Source organism: Gamsiella multidivaricata, assembly GCF_025024155.1.
Source record: "Gamsiella multidivaricata strain RSA 2152 chromosome Unknown BC939scaffold_40, whole genome shotgun sequence".
Lineage (NCBI taxonomy): Eukaryota > Fungi > Mortierellomycota > Mortierellomycetes > Mortierellales > Mortierellaceae > Gamsiella > Gamsiella multidivaricata.
In genome coordinates this window covers 136,147-152,930 of record NW_026251748.1, presented here as the reverse complement: position 1 = coordinate 152,930, position 16,784 = coordinate 136,147, and the positions used below count along the sequence as shown (strand labels likewise).

General features: G+C 48.7%; 7 protein-coding genes across 7 annotated transcripts; 4 read left to right on the top strand and 3 right to left on the bottom strand.

Annotated features, from left to right (window-relative positions):
* Positions 1-4: 4 nt before the first annotated feature.
* BC939DRAFT_477911 (snare associated Golgi protein-domain-containing protein) lies at positions 5-2,136 on the top strand (the record flags this gene model as incomplete). Its single annotated transcript, XM_051558715.1, has 3 exons — positions 5-879; positions 1,035-1,309; positions 1,415-2,136. The coding sequence occupies 3 exons, from the start codon at positions 5-7 to the stop codon at positions 2,134-2,136; spliced, it is 1,872 nt and encodes a 623-aa protein (XP_051411330.1).
* A 158-nt stretch (positions 2,137-2,294) lies between these two features.
* BC939DRAFT_484281 (P-loop containing nucleoside triphosphate hydrolase protein) lies at positions 2,295-4,137 on the top strand (the record flags this gene model as incomplete). The annotated part of the gene is made up of 8 exons (XM_051559242.1): positions 2,295-2,413; positions 2,513-2,577; positions 2,693-2,826; positions 2,912-3,065; positions 3,215-3,374; positions 3,477-3,688; positions 3,821-3,953; positions 4,047-4,137. 8 exons carry the CDS (start codon positions 2,295-2,297, stop codon positions 4,135-4,137), a joined length of 1,068 nt encoding a protein of 355 aa, XP_051411329.1.
* On the bottom strand, positions 4,113-9,407 carry BC939DRAFT_192998 (Spc98 family-domain-containing protein). Its single transcript, XM_051550538.1, has 8 exons — positions 8,260-9,407; positions 8,119-8,185; positions 7,902-8,026; positions 7,720-7,800; positions 7,431-7,614; positions 6,650-7,341; positions 5,323-6,548; positions 4,113-5,222 (listed from the first exon to the last, which is right to left on the bottom strand). The coding sequence occupies exons 1-8, from the start codon at positions 9,264-9,266 to the stop codon at positions 4,249-4,251; spliced, it is 4,356 nt and encodes a 1,451-aa protein (XP_051411328.1). The 5' UTR covers positions 9,267-9,407; the 3' UTR covers positions 4,113-4,248.
* A 742-nt stretch (positions 9,408-10,149) lies between these two features.
* On the bottom strand, positions 10,150-11,373 carry BC939DRAFT_454197 (caffeine-induced death protein 2). Its single transcript, XM_051556034.1, has 4 exons — positions 11,287-11,373; positions 10,824-10,975; positions 10,604-10,699; positions 10,150-10,502 (listed from the first exon to the last, which is right to left on the bottom strand). The coding sequence occupies exons 1-4, from the start codon at positions 11,333-11,335 to the stop codon at positions 10,368-10,370; spliced, it is 432 nt and encodes a 143-aa protein (XP_051411327.1). The 5' UTR covers positions 11,336-11,373; the 3' UTR covers positions 10,150-10,367.
* On the top strand, positions 11,374-12,211 carry BC939DRAFT_454195 (uncharacterized protein). Its single transcript, XM_051556033.1, has 2 exons — positions 11,374-11,636; positions 11,731-12,211. The coding sequence occupies exons 1-2, from the start codon at positions 11,383-11,385 to the stop codon at positions 11,987-11,989; spliced, it is 513 nt and encodes a 170-aa protein (XP_051411326.1). The 5' UTR covers positions 11,374-11,382; the 3' UTR covers positions 11,990-12,211.
* Positions 12,212-13,651, bottom strand: BC939DRAFT_424724 (uracil-DNA glycosylase). The gene is made up of 3 exons (XM_051553147.1): positions 13,143-13,651; positions 12,893-13,016; positions 12,212-12,774 (listed from the first exon to the last, which is right to left on the bottom strand). Exons 1-3 carry the CDS (start codon positions 13,503-13,505, stop codon positions 12,278-12,280), a joined length of 984 nt encoding a protein of 327 aa, XP_051411325.1. The 5' UTR covers positions 13,506-13,651; the 3' UTR covers positions 12,212-12,277.
* Positions 13,652-15,219: 1,568 nt separating this feature from the next.
* BC939DRAFT_454189 (ureidoglycolate hydrolase) lies at positions 15,220-16,235 on the top strand. Its single transcript, XM_051556032.1, has 2 exons — positions 15,220-15,630; positions 15,743-16,235. The coding sequence occupies exons 1-2, from the start codon at positions 15,489-15,491 to the stop codon at positions 16,225-16,227; spliced, it is 627 nt and encodes a 208-aa protein (XP_051411324.1). The 5' UTR covers positions 15,220-15,488; the 3' UTR covers positions 16,228-16,235.
* The last annotated feature ends 549 nt before the right edge of the window (positions 16,236-16,784 follow it).

The window sequence follows — 16,784 nt, the reverse complement described above, 5'->3', positions numbered from 1 at the left end:
CAGTATGGGCAAGAAAAAACCCTCGAAGAAGGCTTCCCGCCCAAAAGGACCTACGCCTTCCGTTTCTGCTTCCGCCACTTTGAACAGTGTCGCTGACACTCCGCAGAATGCTCACGCCGCAACAGCAGCACCAATAGTTGACGCTCAAAACCAACAAGTCGATGTGGGCATTGTCATTCAACAGGATGACCCTGCCGGAACCACATACACAGACGACACCCAGAACGAGCGCAGAGAGAGCCATGGCCGAAGTTCGGAGTTACTCGCCCAGGATCTGCCTCAACCTCAGTCCGACCTTGCTCGTGCCAGTGACACCTCCATGGATTTCGTGTCTTCGGAAGCACAAGTTCACCCATTTTCAGATAATAGCGGCGGAGTTGACAGAGTTCAGGAGGAATGGCCATCATTACAGCCCACGCGTGACCCCCACAGTGCCAGCAGAATCGCCAGAACACCCAACGAGTGGAGCCATAATATGGATGAGCAGGAGATCGCTGCGGCCGACGATACTGACTTCAGTGATCAGCACCCGATTGAACATGCTGCTCCTAGACGGTATGAGGATGATGACGATGAGGACAATCACCGCGATACTGAGCATTCGCCCCTGATTCAGGAAGGATCGCATGAAGGTAGTGGCCGCAGTGGGGACGAGGGTGGACAAAGGGTAGGGCAGGGATGGCCAGGACAAAAGAGAACTACGCAGGAACAACAACAGCCGACGACATGGGCAGAATGGGCCGTACAAGTTGGGCTGCATCCAAGAACATGGAATCGACAGACTTACATCAAGGCAGCTTTGCTTGCGGTGTTGTTGACGCTCATTATCCTGTCCTTCACTGTATTCCATATCCAAGACCACATTAAGGATGTTCTTCGGTGAGCTAGTGGAACTATTATCTACGCGATCTGCTTGCGATGAATGGCTGCACACATCTCGCGGCCATTTTTGACGTATTTCTGCATGCCATTAACTTAATTCTTCATTTTCATTTTCATTTTTTTTTTTTTTTTTTTTTTTTTTACGGTAATAGATACATTGATAAACATAAGCGGATAGGTGCTGTGCTCTTCATCCTTTCCTATACTGTCGCATGCACTCTTTTCCTGCCTGGATCACTCTTCACCGTCGGCGCTGGATTCCTATTTAAACCTTTCCCTTTGGCGTTGCTCATTGTCCTTCTGGGTGATATCTTCGCGGCGATCTGGTCCTTTATTTTTGGACGCTATGTCTTCTACGACTGGGTGAAGAGCATGATGGCCAGGCATCCAAAGTTTAATGCTCTAGACGAGGTTATCAAGGATGATGGTACCTACGATTTTTATTGCCTGTGCTATTACATAGTTTTTTGTTGTTGTTGAGGAATGTTTACTAATCGCGCTTTCGATCAATGTGCTTCCATATCTAACACAGGTTGGAAGATCGTGGTCATGTTGCGATTGACGCCGATTCCGTTCAACTTGATTACCTACTTTTTCTCGATCACGTCCATACGACTGTTTACGGTTGTCTGGGCGACCTGCGTCGGTGTTCTCCCGGGCTCGTGTATCGGAATTTGGATCGGATCACTGCTCAAGGGTCTCTCCGGCATCGACAACCCAGATCTTGAAACCAAGAACGTTGTGATTTTGGTCATGAACGGCATATTCATTGTCTGCTGCATCCTGACGCTCTCCATGTTTGGAAAGAGGTCACTCCGCAAGGCCATGAAGCGGCTGGATCAGCATCAGGCGCTGACGAACCTTCAAGAAGTAGAAGTCGTTGTCGAGGGAGTCGCGACGGTGATCCGTGAGCTGGAGGACACGGCGAGAATCCCACCGAGTTTGAGAAGCAGTTTTATTGAACGATTGGCAGAAGAGGAAACGGAGTTTAATCGCGACGGAGGGGATCTCGAATTTGCTCAACTTTTGCAGCCTTCACATCACATAGAAGGCCAGACCAGTCGTGCGACTTCGGCTACTCTAACAAACCATCGCGTTGACGATAACAACAAGGCTACAGAAGCAAACTTGCCGCCATCGTCGGGCTTTACGCGCGGGGAGAAGATTACGTTTGTGGTCATAACGATCGTCGCAGTGCTGAACGTCTGCGTTTGCGTGCCTCTTTATTTTCACTTTGCGAACCAAGGCGAATAGAGAAATAAAGTTCCGCGTTTTTGGTCGTGAAAAAATGGTGGCGGTGGCTTCCTGTAAACGAACTTGCCTCAAAAAAAACATGAAGTACGAACCTGCAGCGCGTTTTCCCTGACTCTCATTATACCACATACCCAGCTGAACTGACAAGGAACAGTGCCATGGATGAAGACCAGGTCATGAGCGATGCCAGTGACGCATTCGACTCCTTCGCCTCGAACTCAAAGTCGAAAGGGAAATTCGTCGAATCCAACGCCGCTACTGATGAGAACTTGCCATGGTAAGGCAACTTCGCATTCAAGTCGGCAGGATACATGACATATAGAGCAAAGTTCGTGAGCACCACCAGCGACTGATACTTCTCTTTCCTCATAAAAAGGGTCGAGAAATACCGACCAGTGACACTGGACGACCTCGTTTCGCACAAGGATATTACCTCCACGAGTAGGTTGCGCTACATGTCGGTCAGCATACCAGAGCTACAAAGGCGTCTTTCTCAGTTGACAGTCGAAACTAAGGAGCATTTATTTCCGGACTTTTCTCAACTCTTTCATCACAGTTGAGCGGTTCATTGACGAGAACAGGCTCCCACACATGCTTTTCTACGGGCCTCCAGGAACAGGCAAAACTTCGACGATCTTGGCATGTGCGCGCCAACTGTACGGACCTATGTGGAAGAGCATGACTATGGAGGTGGGATACTGCTATGAGGACATTTGGAAGAATAATGCGTGTGCTAAGGGTTCCTTATACTGACACGTCTTCCTAATGTATCTAGCTCAATGCATCCGACGACCGTGGAATTGATGTGGTTCGTGAGCAGATCAAGAACTTTGCGAGCACAAAGAAGATCTTCAGTTCGGGATTCAAGCTGATCATTTTGGACGAGGCCGATATGATGACCCAGACTGCTCAGAACGCCCTGCGTCGAGGTAAGTAGCTCTACATCTAGGCTTAGGTCGATAGGCTTAACGTGATAAAAGGCTATGTGAAACAACCTGGCCATCTAACCCTTTTCGCACTTTTCGCTCTCGTTATCTTTGCTTTATTGCCTGTCTTTGGAACCACCAATAATCCATAGTCGTGGAAAAATACACGCGGAATGTGCGATTCTGCATTATTTGTAACTACGTGAGTAAGATCATCCCTGCGTTGCAGTCAAGGTGTACACGTTTCAGATTCGGACCCCTGGAGATGAGTCAGGTCGACTCGCGCCTGGATTTTATCATTCAAAACGAAGGGTATGAATGCTTGTCAGCACTTAGATTCCATGTTAGAAGCATATTCGTCAAATTCAATGGACTAACCATTCACGGCAACACATGTTTTCTTGAAATCTCAAGTGTCAAGATTACGCCCGAAGGACGAAAGGCGCTGCTCCAGTTGTCCAAGGGAGACATGAGACGTGCACTTAACATCATGCAGGCCTGTCATGCCGGTTACGACGTCGTGGACGAAGATGCTGTTTACAACTGTACTGGAAATCCACACCCAGCCGATATTGACACGATTGTCAACAGCATGCTCACGGAAGATTTCACCACCGCTTACTCTAGTAAGTGCACATTAACGTTTTCTATCACTCCGATGGTGTTACTGTTCTCTTTTTTTTATTTACTTTGAGTTTCCGGAAGGATTTCAGGCCCACAGTTCTAAGACATTACACCCAATTTGTTTTCGTCAATAGACATTTCATATCTGAAGACGACGAAGGGAATGGCATTGCAGGATATTTTGACCGAAGTCTATAACTATCTGGAACTGGTCGACATGCCTGCGAACTCGCGTGTCTATCTTTTAGACAAGATGGCCGATGTCGAGTAGGTGCATCGATGATGATCATCGTCACTGGTACTGCCTTCTGTGCAAAATAGCACTGTGTTCTAACCAGACCTTGGTGTCTGCGTCGCTAGGTACAAATTGTCGACAGGTGCAAACGAAAAGCTGCAGCTCACATCGCTGGTCGGTTCTTTTCGAATTGGAGCCGAGCTTATGCAGAAGTAGGAAGTCCTCAAAAGCATACACACGGAGAAGACAAGCCGGAGAAATCAAAATAAGCCAAATGTAATTGTACCATAAAGGAGCATTTTAAACACCTCAGCGCCTAGCTGCTTATTAGTCATGGAATCCAGATATGTCCAAGCAAAGCAACAACTGCTGAAGGAAGGAGATCTCAGCTGCCTCTGTCGAGCAAGATGAAGAATTCCGCGTGCCCTCCATGCCCACACCGCGTTCATCCAGAACCTTGAGGACCTTGATAAGCATACGACACGATACACGAAACTTTTCATGCATGGCTTCCAGCTTCGCCATCCGTGGTTGTTGCTGGTCAAGCGATTCCATCGCTCCATTCCCATCCATGTTCCCGTCAAGATGAGTCAATCCATGTGCTATCTCTGGTAACCGATCCACATACTGCGACAGCTTGAGAATACAGCTCATGATTCCATAAATGACTTTGAGGATCGGCGCCTGCTTCCGCTTCAAGAGTGATCGCAGCAGCATCAGGTCCAGAACATGCTCGTGGAATTCGTGCAAAGCCGCCAGGTTGTCCAGCTCATCCAGCAGCCTCCCCTGGACAGTAGTCTGATCTTTCATGGCGTTTACGATCTCTGGATCATCGCGACCTGAGTCCAGAATGGTAGCTTCCTCGTCATCTGAGCCCTCGCTCGCACAACCGCTCAAGATCTGATCCTCAATCCTCTCCTGAACAGCGCTCAATCGCTTGATAAACACCTCCCATGTCGAACCCATGGCCACGTTCATGATATATCCATGGAAGCCATCAAACATCTGCTGAGCTTCAAACCGAAACCGGTGTAGCGTTTTCATTTCCTTCATCCACGCTTCCAATAGCTGTGATTGCTGCGGGTGTAGCGTCGTTTCATGTGTTGTAAATGACACAAGAGCCTTTTGTCGAGCTCGAAGCTGTCGAAAGAGCTGCTTCAACACCGCGTCTATTCGAGCAAGACGCAACCGGAATGAGAATAATCGCGTGTACTTGTCCATTGCTTCAGGAGTGAAGAATAAGAGAAGCAAGGGTTTCGGAGCCTTATACTCTAAGTATAGGAAATCAAGAGCTTCGAGTGCTACACAATAGAACAGAGAAAAGTAGAATATGATAAAAAAAACCTGGCGCACACGAATACTCGTAGCATACCAAAGAAACACGGCATTCATGGAACATACCATTAACATCTCTCGAGATCTTCGTGTGGTCATCATACTCCTTAACCGCGAACGCCAGCGACTCCTCCAGCTCCTGTGGATCCACTTGTCGTCGCTTGATCTTCTCTGCCGTCAACCATGCTCGCTCCGCTGTTGCAGACCCTTCAATCTCCATATCTGACCCATCCGACCTATCGTCTCTTGATGCCGCTTCACGATCCATCAGAGAAAACGAAGAGGAGGACTGGAAGCAATCCAAAAGAACAGTCCTCAATCCCATTTCCAGCTCACCAGTCTTAGGCGGCCATCTGGGGCGCGCCGCTTGCCACGCGGAAGCACCGGAAGGAGTGGACCCCACGGAGATGCGCCTGCCGTTATTCCGTGCCCCTGAAAGGCTGCCCTGCAATAATAGCATAGAAGGTGAAGCGGTCGCAGGGGCATTAACCGACGTACTAGCGGCATCAAGTCTATTTGTAATGCAAACAGTCCGCGCCAAGAGTCCAGTTTCCTCCGCGAACAACGCCTCCGCAAGAATCGCCATAAATCGTCCATCCCTCATCAATAAGAACCGCTTCATGACTTCGAGATGCCCCAGCAGATTCAAGTCGTGGAAATAGAGTGACATGACGCATGTGTTGATCAAGGATATCCGCATACGAATAGAGTAGCCAAGACTCTGTTCAAGAAGGATCGCGAGAGGCGCCATGACCTCGAGCCTTGTCATGGGTGTCAAAAAGAGATCGTCAGGCTGTTGGTTGGCTGTTGTGGATGCTCCAAATTCTGTCGATAAAAATGGTGAAGCAGACGACCTTGAAGACGAGATACCGAGTGTGTAGGGTCCAAGAAGAAAGGCCATAGTGTTCGGGCACGCTAATGACAAACCGCTCATTTTGCCAACTGAGGGAGACAAAGAAAAGAACCCTTGTAGATCTGAGTCGAGTCCAAAATCAAGTCTCACGCCCGCTGACGGCAACGGTGGCGCTGGATCTCTGCTTGCTCCTGGCAATTGTGAAAGATCCATGTCAAGTTCTATAACCTGCGATGCTTCGCTGAAGGCTCCGTTTTGCACTGTAACACGTAACGTCGAATTCGCGTTTCCATCCTTTTCAAGAATTTGACGCATCCTCTGTCTTGTCAGCGCTTGCGCATCTTTCGTAGTGCGCCTCCGGATCCAACCCATGCGTTTCAATCTAGTTGTTAGAGCCCGAAAAACGTCTTTGCTTGATCGCGCGTAAAGTGTCCGTTGTCTATCAAATTGCCACGTGAGAGTGCGTTAAGATGGATGCCCATAGTCTCTACTCAACCCATACTGTTTCTTCAAGAGTATGCTAAACAAGTATGAACTTACGCGACAATCTCATCCTGGGCACAAAGCCATTCGAATCCACTGCAAGTCTGTGTCCTGTTTCTATCGTGAACGATGAGCGGGTGTTTTGGCTCAAACTCGGTCAAAATCTGAAGTCCCTTCCCGGCCTCAATGACTTGAGCCGCGAGCTGCTCGTCTATGAACGCTTCAGGCGGCGCCTTCTCACCCATCCGAAATTCCGCGTCATAGTCCAAAGGATCCGCCAAAATGATGGGCTCCGACCCATCCCACGACCACCCATGCTTGCTTTGCACAAAAAACTCGTCAAACGGATCCAATCCCTGCAATGATTGCTGAAGATGGCAATCAAATATCGAAAGCAGATCGCTCCTAGACTCTTTGGCTCGTTGTTGTTTGGAATAATCATTTCCCACAGCTCCACACTCTGAAATTCCAGATAACGAGAGTCCCTCTGCATCACTGATCCGTGACGCCCGGTTCTGAGTAAGCTCTGCTACTGCTGACGGTGTAATACCTAGCCAGCGACTGAGGATATCTCTATACGGTTTACTGGCTTGATCCAGGATGCTCAGCAACAGCGCCGTCCACAGAGGATCTGCAGAACCCGGTTCCGCCTGGATCTCATCACAGATCATCGAGAGCAGATCTGGACCAGAGGGCAGGTAGAATCCAAGGCGTGCCACCGATGTGTCCATCATGTCATGCGCCACATGCTATTATTGTCCCCCAAAAAAGTAGTCAAAACAGTAAGTTACCTTCTGTCATTCTAGGACGCTACTGCCCAGCACGCAAGGTTACTTACGCACTGACAGAGATTGGCCAGTCTCTCCAGCATCAATGTCACGCCACGCGTCTTATGGTGTAGTTCCAAAACTTGCATCTGCTTTTTCCGAGATGTTTCCTGAAGTACAACGATGGTCCCTTGCAAAAAAGTCAGATATGATGACAGAGAACGGCCGAAAGCGATCCGAATCAAACCCATTCCCCTAGAAAATACCATAGACGGTGATCAGTAATGCTGTTTTGTTAGGAACTTTCTTTCCCTTCGGTAGCATTGGCTCAAAAGTATGAAATAATATAAAGATGCTTACTCTGGGTGGTGTATGCAGGTTTCAGAGACATTGACGAGTCGCCTTATATGGGTTCCAGCATCCATCATATCTTGCAGCAAGCTATAGACCATTTTTTTGTCGAGAAGATTTATCGAGTCAGTATCCTATTACCTGTACCGCGCTATCCCTTATTGTGTAGATAGTCGAGTCCAGAGTCTTACTTGAATACGCCCTGAGTACTACAGCCCTCGATCCTGATATTCTCATTGCCCATCTCAAATTTCATACTGTCTGGGTTGTAGGTAAAGACGGACGAAGGAGTTCCGCTCAATAGTAAGAAGATGCTCTATGCAAGTCGATCACGTTCAAGGTTAAATGGATGAAAATCAGTCAAAAATGAAAGCCAACGCAGAACTTCAAGCTAAAAGAGACACATACATCGACTAGTGTCGCGCAGGGGACGATCGCAGGATTCGACCGAAATTTGAATGCATAATCCTGGTGCCTATTGTGGTTGAGCCATGTCAGTGAAAGCTATACTCTCCATGGCATTTGGATCAAGCAATATAGAGCCATTACCTTTGATATGCTGCCTCAAACACGCCAACTCCTGCCTCGGTCACATATGGCGATGCAATCGGTATTCCCGGCTGAGCAAGTGGACCTGCTGCGATGCTCATCTCCCATGTCAACTGTACTTTATCCGGATAAGCCGCTGATTCATTGTCCTGCCCCGTCGTTGTATCACGCTGTGATGGTGTTCCTGCGGCGTGCCACGTATTTACTTGTATCATGCGTGTCTCGTTCTTTTTAGGTCGGGGTGGTATTTTGTAAGTCTTAGTAGATCCTGTACTATTACCAGTCTCCACACTTGACGCTGATGCCCAAACTCCAGAGTTCCTGCGATCGCAGTACTCATCCAAAATATTCCTAGGACGTTTCGACAGCGGCGGTAGTTCAAAGACGAGATCCGCTGTGGGCTTGACGTTCGATGACTCCGGCTCTAGAGGTGATTCCGGTCTTACAGGATGGGACAAAGGCCCAAAGACCGAATGTGTGCTCTTTTTAGGGCATTCATCGGTCCTTGGACCCATTGTCATGTTGTCCCCTAACCGTGTGGCTACCGGCGATGTCTGCAAGGGTGGTATTGAAGTCAATGGCGATAAATATGAATCCTGATCTGCTGTATGGTTGCAGTGAGCATCGAGGAAAGAGTCAAAGATGCTGCGGCGGTCGATGCGCTGTACGTTATGATCCAGATCCTGTCCCCAGACAGTATCCCACGCGTCCAATGTGCCCATATCCTTCCTTTTCCTCCCTACGAGGCGCTCGCGTACTCCATCCTGGTCGTGATGCACGCTCTTGGATGACGCGCCTACTTGATCAAGAGGTCTGGACTTTTCTGCGCAGGCTTTTTGTTGCTGTAATTGACCAGTGGAAGGCGACGGTGGCATACGATCTGGGATGGTGTAGATATTAGGTGCGACGCCTTCCCCGACCGACTCAAACAGCGAAGGATCGATAAGCAGGGGCGCGTACTCATCACGAGAAGCGAAGAACAGCGAGGCAGGATCCTGATCTTGCATCCTAGTCTCCTGATTAGCAGGTATAAGCGAAAGCGAAAGCTGACGATGGCCTGCACAACAGAGATGCAGAGCGATGCGAGGATGTTACTGTATGTTAGAACGAGCAATTGAGCGCATAACTCAATTCAGTATGTTGCTGCGTTTGCAGTCATGGAGGCTAGTACAAAATCCATGCTTAGAAAAAAGCCATAAAGGGTATCTTGCGCATGGCAGGTGGATCGGAGAGACAGCTAGGGGTAATTTAGTTCCTTGCTTGCTTCGGCCTAGGTTCGTTCAGCACTCAAACCGGATTAACATCAAAGCACTCAGCGCTTGAAAAACGACTTATCATCAGAGTAGGTCCTAATACGTGTCTTGTGTTGCTGTTCCAAAGAGGGTGAATGTCTAATGTACACTCCCGTATCTGTCTACACTATCTAGGCAAAGGACTTGGGATATGTCGTGCTGGGCGCGCACGAGTATTATACAAGCGCAAAATGTCCCCGTCTGGACTGTAACCAGTTCCTGATCAAGCTGCCGTTTCGTTCTAAATATTGTCCAGGATGCCGTGTGCTGTTCGATCGCGATGCAGTGGGGAGCGAGAACATAGCCCGTATATACTGATCGCAGCTACAAGATCAGAAGAGACCCGACAAATACAACAACAGCAGCAGCCTAGGTCCGTTCATATCTACAACAGCGAGCAGGAACAAAAAACGAGCAGTTGACAAGGATCCGTCAACACCAGCCGCAGTGAACAAGAGCCAGAAGCGTCAAACGCTAGCAGACCCCGGCCCATCAACCGCCACATTCAAACAGCAGTAGGAGCCATGAGGACATTGCTAGAACAACACGATTTGTTGGGCTTTAAAGCTCCAAGGACAATTTGTAAGTTACAGCCATTCTGTCTTTGCTTGCTTTGCTTGTTGTATTAATAATATGCCTTCTGACCGCGTATTCCTCTGAACTGGACGCAGACGCTACTAGTACGTAAATAAAAATGATGCTTATGGGCTTATATTCAACAAGAAGCATTACCAATCTATCTCATGTTGTTTTATGGAGTCCCGTTGTAGATAACGTCGTTCGTCCTTGGCAGTCTTATTAGAAGCGACTGTGCATCTATCCGTGTCTCTTGTCCAAGAATTCCTGGATGTTCTCTGGAAGATCAAACAACGCGCACTTTTCCTGGAATGCCTTCAACGAGCGACCGCGGACAATATCCTCGACCGTGCTCTCGTTTGCAATAATTTGACGCTATTAATCCATGTGCATAGAGAGGTCAGTTAGAATAAATGACGAAGGTTGTTGTCTATCTCGACATCGACCATGTTGACGCCGTAAAAAGAAGCCCTTGCCTTGGATTCATCCGTCATGATACTGTCCTTAAGTGTGTAGTCATCCGGATCCTGGTACAGCTTCTCCTTCTTTGCTGCAATATTCTTGTCCATGATCTAGACAGATTGAGCGAGAAGCGAGTACCAAGGAATCTAAGGTTAGTACAGTAATATAAGCATTCCATCCTTACGCGGAATGAACAAGGACTCGATGAGTCCTGCTCCTGACACTTCACTGTACCTCCAAGCAAAATTTGATGCTGGCATCGCGTTTCTGATATGCAGCGACGAGCTCATTAAAAAAGCTAGCACAGGCAGCCTCGGCGTGCGTGTTGGTCTCGTTTAGGCGGAGCATAATGTTGTCATCCAGAACTCGGAACGATTTCATTGTTGCTATTGTTCGCAGGGCGGCGGGAAGATGAGATAACAGGACATCGGATGAGATATTCGGCCGCTCCTCTGATCGTGTTGAATAGACGATATTGAGATCGTAACACGATACTCTTCATTCGTAATCACATCCTGCTGTCGACTGGTCGGCCTCTTAGGACTTCTAGGTGAGAGATACTCATGCTCTGCACAAGAATTCGGGCAAAAGTAGTCGTCCTTTGTCCATCCCGTCCTGTCCCTCTATGATCAATATCCCGATAGCCACTCTGGTTCCGGAAACAATAAGATACTGATATGGAGCACTAATCCTCTACCTCTGAACTTTGAGAGGTTATAGCATGTTGTCTCTGCAATGGCGGGCATGGTCGGCTTTGATTCCGGAGTGAATAAGAAAACGAAAGGAGGAGAGGATGAACGGGATCGATGGCTGGTCGTCCTTGTTGAAGGCAGGAGTGGCTTTTCCGCTATTTATGCTGTGCCATGGTCCTGCTTTGCCAAGAGCAAAACCTCGGGACACTATTCTTTATTCTCCCTCTCTCACATCGCTTTGGTCATCATCCACCATGGGCGAAGCATCTTCGCCTTGGGGACTGTTTGGCTTGATGGTCTTCTGCATCACCCTCGTCATCTTTGGATTCGTCTGGTGTTTCTGTTGTGGCACATGGTACGCCTTCTCTGCACACCTTTGACACGAACTACCTGGCTGCCTTCGTTTACAAAGTTTAATCAATTAACGCTCGGTAAATCCTCTGCAACAGCGTCGGGAGAGATGCCATGAGAGCTGCAGGACTATCCAGATTCGTCCCTCCTCCCTACATGCAGCCCTCGTTTATGAGCCATTCAAGATATCGCAAGCGGAGTGGCGACGAAGAAGACGGATTCGAAGAGGAAATCGATATGAACGTGCTAGCGGACGAACATCACGACTCTTCCGTTGAGTATGACTATGAGTTCTCAGATGAGGAGAGCAGCGATAATGAGATAGAGGATACTTCCTATGCTCGGAGATCGCGCTAAGTAGAAGATCACCTATTCAAACCGCTGGATTACTTGCACACGCGGACGCGACAAACAAGCAATTTCGTTCGCAAAGATAGATGCTATCCAGGATATTCTCATTGTCCTTAACAAGGCAAGAAAGGATGTCGGGTTGAAACCGCGCAGCCAAGATGGATGTTGCTGCCCTGTCAGGCCTTTGACAATTGCGACGTGTCAGCGAGAATAAAGATATTTTATTGGGTTTGATACGTATTCCTGTATATCTATATATGAAGCGGCTTGCTGGCACAAATAATCATTCAGCGCTCAAGACATGTCATCGATAAGGCTGTTCCAATTGATCGGTTGCTGTCCATTCTGCTCTAAGTACTTGTTTGCCTTTGAGAAGTGGTGACTATCAAAGAATCCGCGGTGCGCGCTAAGAGGCGACGGATGTACGCTCTGCAATACGAGGTGCTTCTTCTTGTCGACCAACACTCCTCGGTTCTGTGCGTCCCTGCCCCACAATAAAAATACTACATTGCGACGCTGATCACTGATCGTCTTGATCACCGCATTGAGTAGGTGCTCCCAACCCTTTCCCTTGTGCGAATTGGCCTGATGTGCACGCACCGTCATGGCAGAGTTGACCATCAGCACTCCCTGGCGTGCCCACGTTTCGAGGTAACCATGGTTGGGGATTTTGAAACCCGGAAAGTCTTTTTCGAGGAGCTTAAACATGTTGAGGAGAGAAGGTGGTGGCCGAACTGGCTTCTTGACGCTAAAACACAGTCCATGGGCCTGACCATCGCCATGGTAAGGATCTATTATTAACATGTCAAGCAAAGGAAGGGTCGTCAATAAGATTTGCTGTCCGAGAACACCGCATAGAACCATCGAATAACCTGTCGACAAGAGTAGTGGCAAGATATGAGTATTTACCTTGGCCAAGAATTACAACGCGAACTGTAGGGAGGGGTGTGAATCTGGACCAGCTATAGATATCGGGCTTTGGTGGGAACACCTTCTGATTGCTGAGATCCTCCTGCTTGAGAAACTTTTTCAGCTGTGACAGTTTCCAAATGAGAATGGAGACATGTAGAAGTATTCATTAGAATAAAGTTTCTCTCCACCATCGTGTCGAAATAACAGCATCATTCAACAATTGTAAACAGCAATTCCTTGGACTTACTTCAATGAAATAGGGCTTCGTGAATTCAGCCTGCAGAGCACGCAGCCATGTCGCGTCCATAGTGTCCTGCTCCAACTGCAGCAGCTCCTTTTTTTCGTCGGGAAGGCCTTTGAGGATATCAGGCTTTGCTTTAGGAGCTGCGGGAACAACCGAAGTCGCGCCTACCGCTATAAGGGGCGCTGGGGCTGTGCCTGTTGCGGACGAAGGAGTGTCTGCTGTGGCCTTGGGTTTTGGAGTGGCCCAGGCCAGCAATGATGACTGCTTGGTCGGTGCAGGTTTGTCTGCTGCAGCGCCCGAGTTGAGACGCTTGAAAGAACCGTCCTTGGTCGCGGCGGTATCAGCGGGTCGCTTGGTTAGTGTCATAGTAGTGATGGGTGAGTAGTTGGTTGCCTGTGGGATTTGTAATGAGAGCGATGGTCGCGACCTTATTTCTTGTTGTTGTGCTCGTGGAATCAACTGAAAACGGCGGCAAACCTCAGTCACATCAATTGAACGCGACGCGCATAGCCAGATAGCAATTGACCGATCCCGCAGTCGTACTGAGAGACTTTGAATAATGCACCTGCTCAAAACGGTATGCGCACGTCTACGACGACCTGTACTTGTCTGTCATGGCGACAATACCATGTCGCCGGCAATTCTTCCGCGCCTTGCCACCACCCCGTCTTGCACGACCCTTGATCCTACTGTCGACGCTGGTGCCCGCTGTCTTGGTCAGATGGATGGAAAGACTATAAGGCCATTGTTTGGGACACTTCTTGGGATGTTTATATTCCTGGGCCAAGGCCTTGGTGCCATGATGGAAGTGGAATCTCTCGCACCAGTCATTGGTGAATGGTGCCGCTCGACTCTTTGAGAGAAGAGAGGACAACAGGAGTGGCTAGCATTAGCGCTACTAGAGCAAAATTGTCGTTCGCAGCATACAGGCGTGAATTTGATGCCTATGCTGCTTGATACAATGCCTCAAGCTGCGCACAGTCGATCTCAAGCCCGTTTCATTCGTGTGCGTTGGTTGCGCACATCCTTCAAGCGATCGCAGATGGCTTCAAATGACAGCAGGAGCTTTTTGTACCCGGTCTACTTTTCTTCCTCAATAAAGCTTCGCAAAGAACGCTGTAAGCATTCCTTGCGGCTGAGTCCGGCCGTACTCTTCGCAACCGACGCAGCGCGCCTCGCATGTGAGATGTAGTTAGTTTGCTGGGCGGGCATACTTTATGGCGGCATTCTGTTAGAAGGAATAAAAGCCAGCGTTGCCGTGACCCATTAGTTGCATTCGTTCAGTTAAAAAAAAAAAAAAAAAATAGCATGAGAGTGCTTCAGAGCGATTTCTGTGCTTTTGTATCCTGTCAAAGGATTGGGGGCATGTCTCGCTCTGATAGACACGCCATAATCGGCGCCGCAAAAGGCTATCGCCTTCTTGCTTCTAGCTCTGCCGTCCATGATGCCAGTGATGTCGATATGCTCAGTCTTGTCCTTGAAGGTGAAATGCTTCCATGTGGACGCAATGAATATGTAGTCGTGAACCGTAAGACTATGTTGCTATTTCCGCTGGCATTGTTGCTGCTGTTAGACGCCTTAACGCTTTGGCCCCAAAAGTACACTCCTTGCCGACTTGTACTCAACGCAGCTTCCTACGAACCAAGCTCGTACGGACCTGCTCTCGCTGTCCCAGTAACTAAAGCAGAAGCAGACTCTGCAGCTGAGGCTAATTCTGGAACTAGAGCAGGGAAATAGCTACAAGAGTTACCGTCAGGATGCCTATGTAGCAACAGGTTCCTGGGACATTATTCGTAAGGAGCCACCGGTCATGACACGACTTGATAGCCCTCGCTTATACTGCCGCTGTCGCCGCGCACAGAAACACCAAGAGCACTGTTATCCTTGCACATTGACCCAGTCCAAATCTGCTTTTGCAGTATTCAGGACAGTTGAGGTAGCCACTACGACTTGAGCAATGACTTTATCAGAACAATTACTCATCTCAAGCGCTGGGACATACAGTCCTGTTGAGCTGGCTTCTGAATAGCGAAATAAAGTTCTGGTCCCACACGCAGAAGCCCCGCCCTGCGCGCATTGCCCGCATAACCCCACTTTTCTATTCCCCAATTGCCTAAATATTCCGGCAACAAGTACCTCTCGCGCTGGGCCTTGTCCAAGAAGACATAAAAGGGGAAGAGATGCCGCTTACTGACATGCTTCTCATTCATCCGTGCCTCTCATTCAGCAGCTTCATCGACCATCGTTCAACTGTGCTACGTTCGATCTCATATGTAATACAGTCGCTGTGCCCTCACTCTATTTACAACCCAACCATACCTCAAACCCAGCACACTATATCGTACGGAAATGAGTCCCTCGATCCCGGAAGAGACAACCGAGGCCCTACTGACGGTGCAGCCCGTGTCTATCACCAATGACAACTTTTCGCGTTGGGGCCAAGTTGTGCGCTTGCCGGATGCAGATCCCAATGCCGTCCAGGTTAATCAAGGTATGACTCCGTAAGCGTTTGCTAGCCAGGTACACTATATCTATGTCTTCATTGGCCTCACAGACAAATCGATTATCGATTAACCACCGTAATGCTTTACTCTGCTTCCTAGGCACTGCCCAAAAGTTCTCCCACCTAGCCGAGTTCGTCAATTTGCGTCCGCCTGCGACGGATAGCGCGAACCCCAACCCATCATTGGCATCTGCGGCCGCCAACATCGCCATATTTAAATGCTACAAACCCGTCACTACACCTCAGTTCCCAATCAGGCTGCTGGAGCGTCACCCGTACTCCTCGCAGATGTTCATGCCCATGGGAGGGGATGGAAACGGAAGCTATGTTGTTGTCACCGCAGAGAATGGACCTGACGACAAACCAGTGCTGAGCACAATGCAGGCTTTCAAGTGCAACAACACCTTGGGAATCAACTACAAGCCTAACGTATGGCATCACCCTATGATCGTGATTGAGAAGCCGGTCCAGTTCATGACCATCACGCACGAATCTGGGGTACCTCTAGAGGACTGTGAAGAGTACTGGTTCACAAAGGAGAGTGGATCCGAAGGAGGTGCTGCAGCTTTGATCCAGCTGGTGTAGTCAAACATCTTATTCATTAATTAAAAACATTCAGCTTCTTTGCTTGGTTGACTGGACTCGAACTTTGTATACAAGATCGACGATATCTTGAAGGATCTGCGCTTTATCGGCAGCACCGATAGGGATGTCGACTGTGTCGATTGAGTCGATCTCGCACTCCACCTTATCGAGCAGTTGGTATGTTTTGAAAATGTCTATGCCAAGATAGATCCATTTTGATGCCAAATTATTCTTTCCTTGTTAGCCGAGTCCATGATATCCATAAATCAGCAACGGTCTTGAACACTACATCATGAATTTGAGGTGGATTGCCTGTTGCGCATAAAGTAGATAGGAACGAGGACGTGTAATGGTGGTTTATCTCATTAACAGCCAGGGCCTTGTCCTGAAGAAAGCGAGGCCCTGGAAAAAGGTGCAGGACCGACGAGTGACCTGGAGCGGAAGGTGGCAGCACGGACTCGATTGAGCATTGTTGAAGAGCGCCGAATGGCGAACTTCGATTCACAACACGTCCATTGTAGATCAAGCACTCCACCGCACCTAAACCCTTAACATCA

What these genes read in the sequence shown, in the direction of transcription:
- BC939DRAFT_192998 (XM_051550538.1), bottom strand. Translation starts at nt 9,266, where the DNA reads ATGCAAGATCAGGATCCTGCCTCGCTGTTCTTCGCTTCTCGTGATGAG. An exon ending in CCTGCGCGACACTAGTCGAT is followed by an intron (nt 8,027 to 8,118) that starts GTATGTGTCTCT and finishes CGACTTGCATAG; the next exon opens with AGCATCTTCTTACTATTGAG. An exon ending in ACCTGCATACACCACCCAGA is followed by an intron (nt 7,615 to 7,719) that starts GTAAGCATCTTT and finishes GGTATTTTCTAG; the next exon opens with GGGAATGGGTTTGATTCGGA.
- BC939DRAFT_454197 (XM_051556034.1), bottom strand. Translation starts at nt 11,335, where the DNA reads ATGCCCGCCATTGCAGAGACAACATGCTATAACCTCTCAAAGTTCAGA. An exon ending in TAACCTCTCAAAGTTCAGAG is followed by an intron (nt 10,976 to 11,286) that starts GTAGAGGATTAG and finishes TGCGAACAATAG; the next exon opens with CAACAATGAAATCGTTCCGA. An exon ending in GCATCAAATTTTGCTTGGAG is followed by an intron (nt 10,700 to 10,823) that starts GTACAGTGAAGT and finishes CAATCTGTCTAG; the next exon opens with ATCATGGACAAGAATATTGC.
- BC939DRAFT_454195 (XM_051556033.1), top strand. Translation starts at nt 11,383, where the DNA reads ATGAACGGGATCGATGGCTGGTCGTCCTTGTTGAAGGCAGGAGTGGCT. An exon ending in TGTTTCTGTTGTGGCACATG is followed by an intron (nt 11,637 to 11,730) that starts GTACGCCTTCTC and finishes CCTCTGCAACAG; the next exon opens with CGTCGGGAGAGATGCCATGA.
- BC939DRAFT_424724 (XM_051553147.1), bottom strand. Translation starts at nt 13,505, where the DNA reads ATGACACTAACCAAGCGACCCGCTGATACCGCCGCGACCAAGGACGGT. An exon ending in CGAAGCCCTATTTCATTGAA is followed by an intron (nt 13,017 to 13,142) that starts GTAAGTCCAAGG and finishes AAACTGTCACAG; the next exon opens with CTGAAAAAGTTTCTCAAGCA. An exon ending in CGTTGTAATTCTTGGCCAAG is followed by an intron (nt 12,775 to 12,892) that starts GTAAATACTCAT and finishes TGTTAATAATAG; the next exon opens with ATCCTTACCATGGCGATGGT.
- BC939DRAFT_454189 (XM_051556032.1), top strand. Translation starts at nt 15,489, where the DNA reads ATGAGTCCCTCGATCCCGGAAGAGACAACCGAGGCCCTACTGACGGTG. An exon ending in TGCCGTCCAGGTTAATCAAG is followed by an intron (nt 15,631 to 15,742) that starts GTATGACTCCGT and finishes TCTGCTTCCTAG; the next exon opens with GCACTGCCCAAAAGTTCTCC.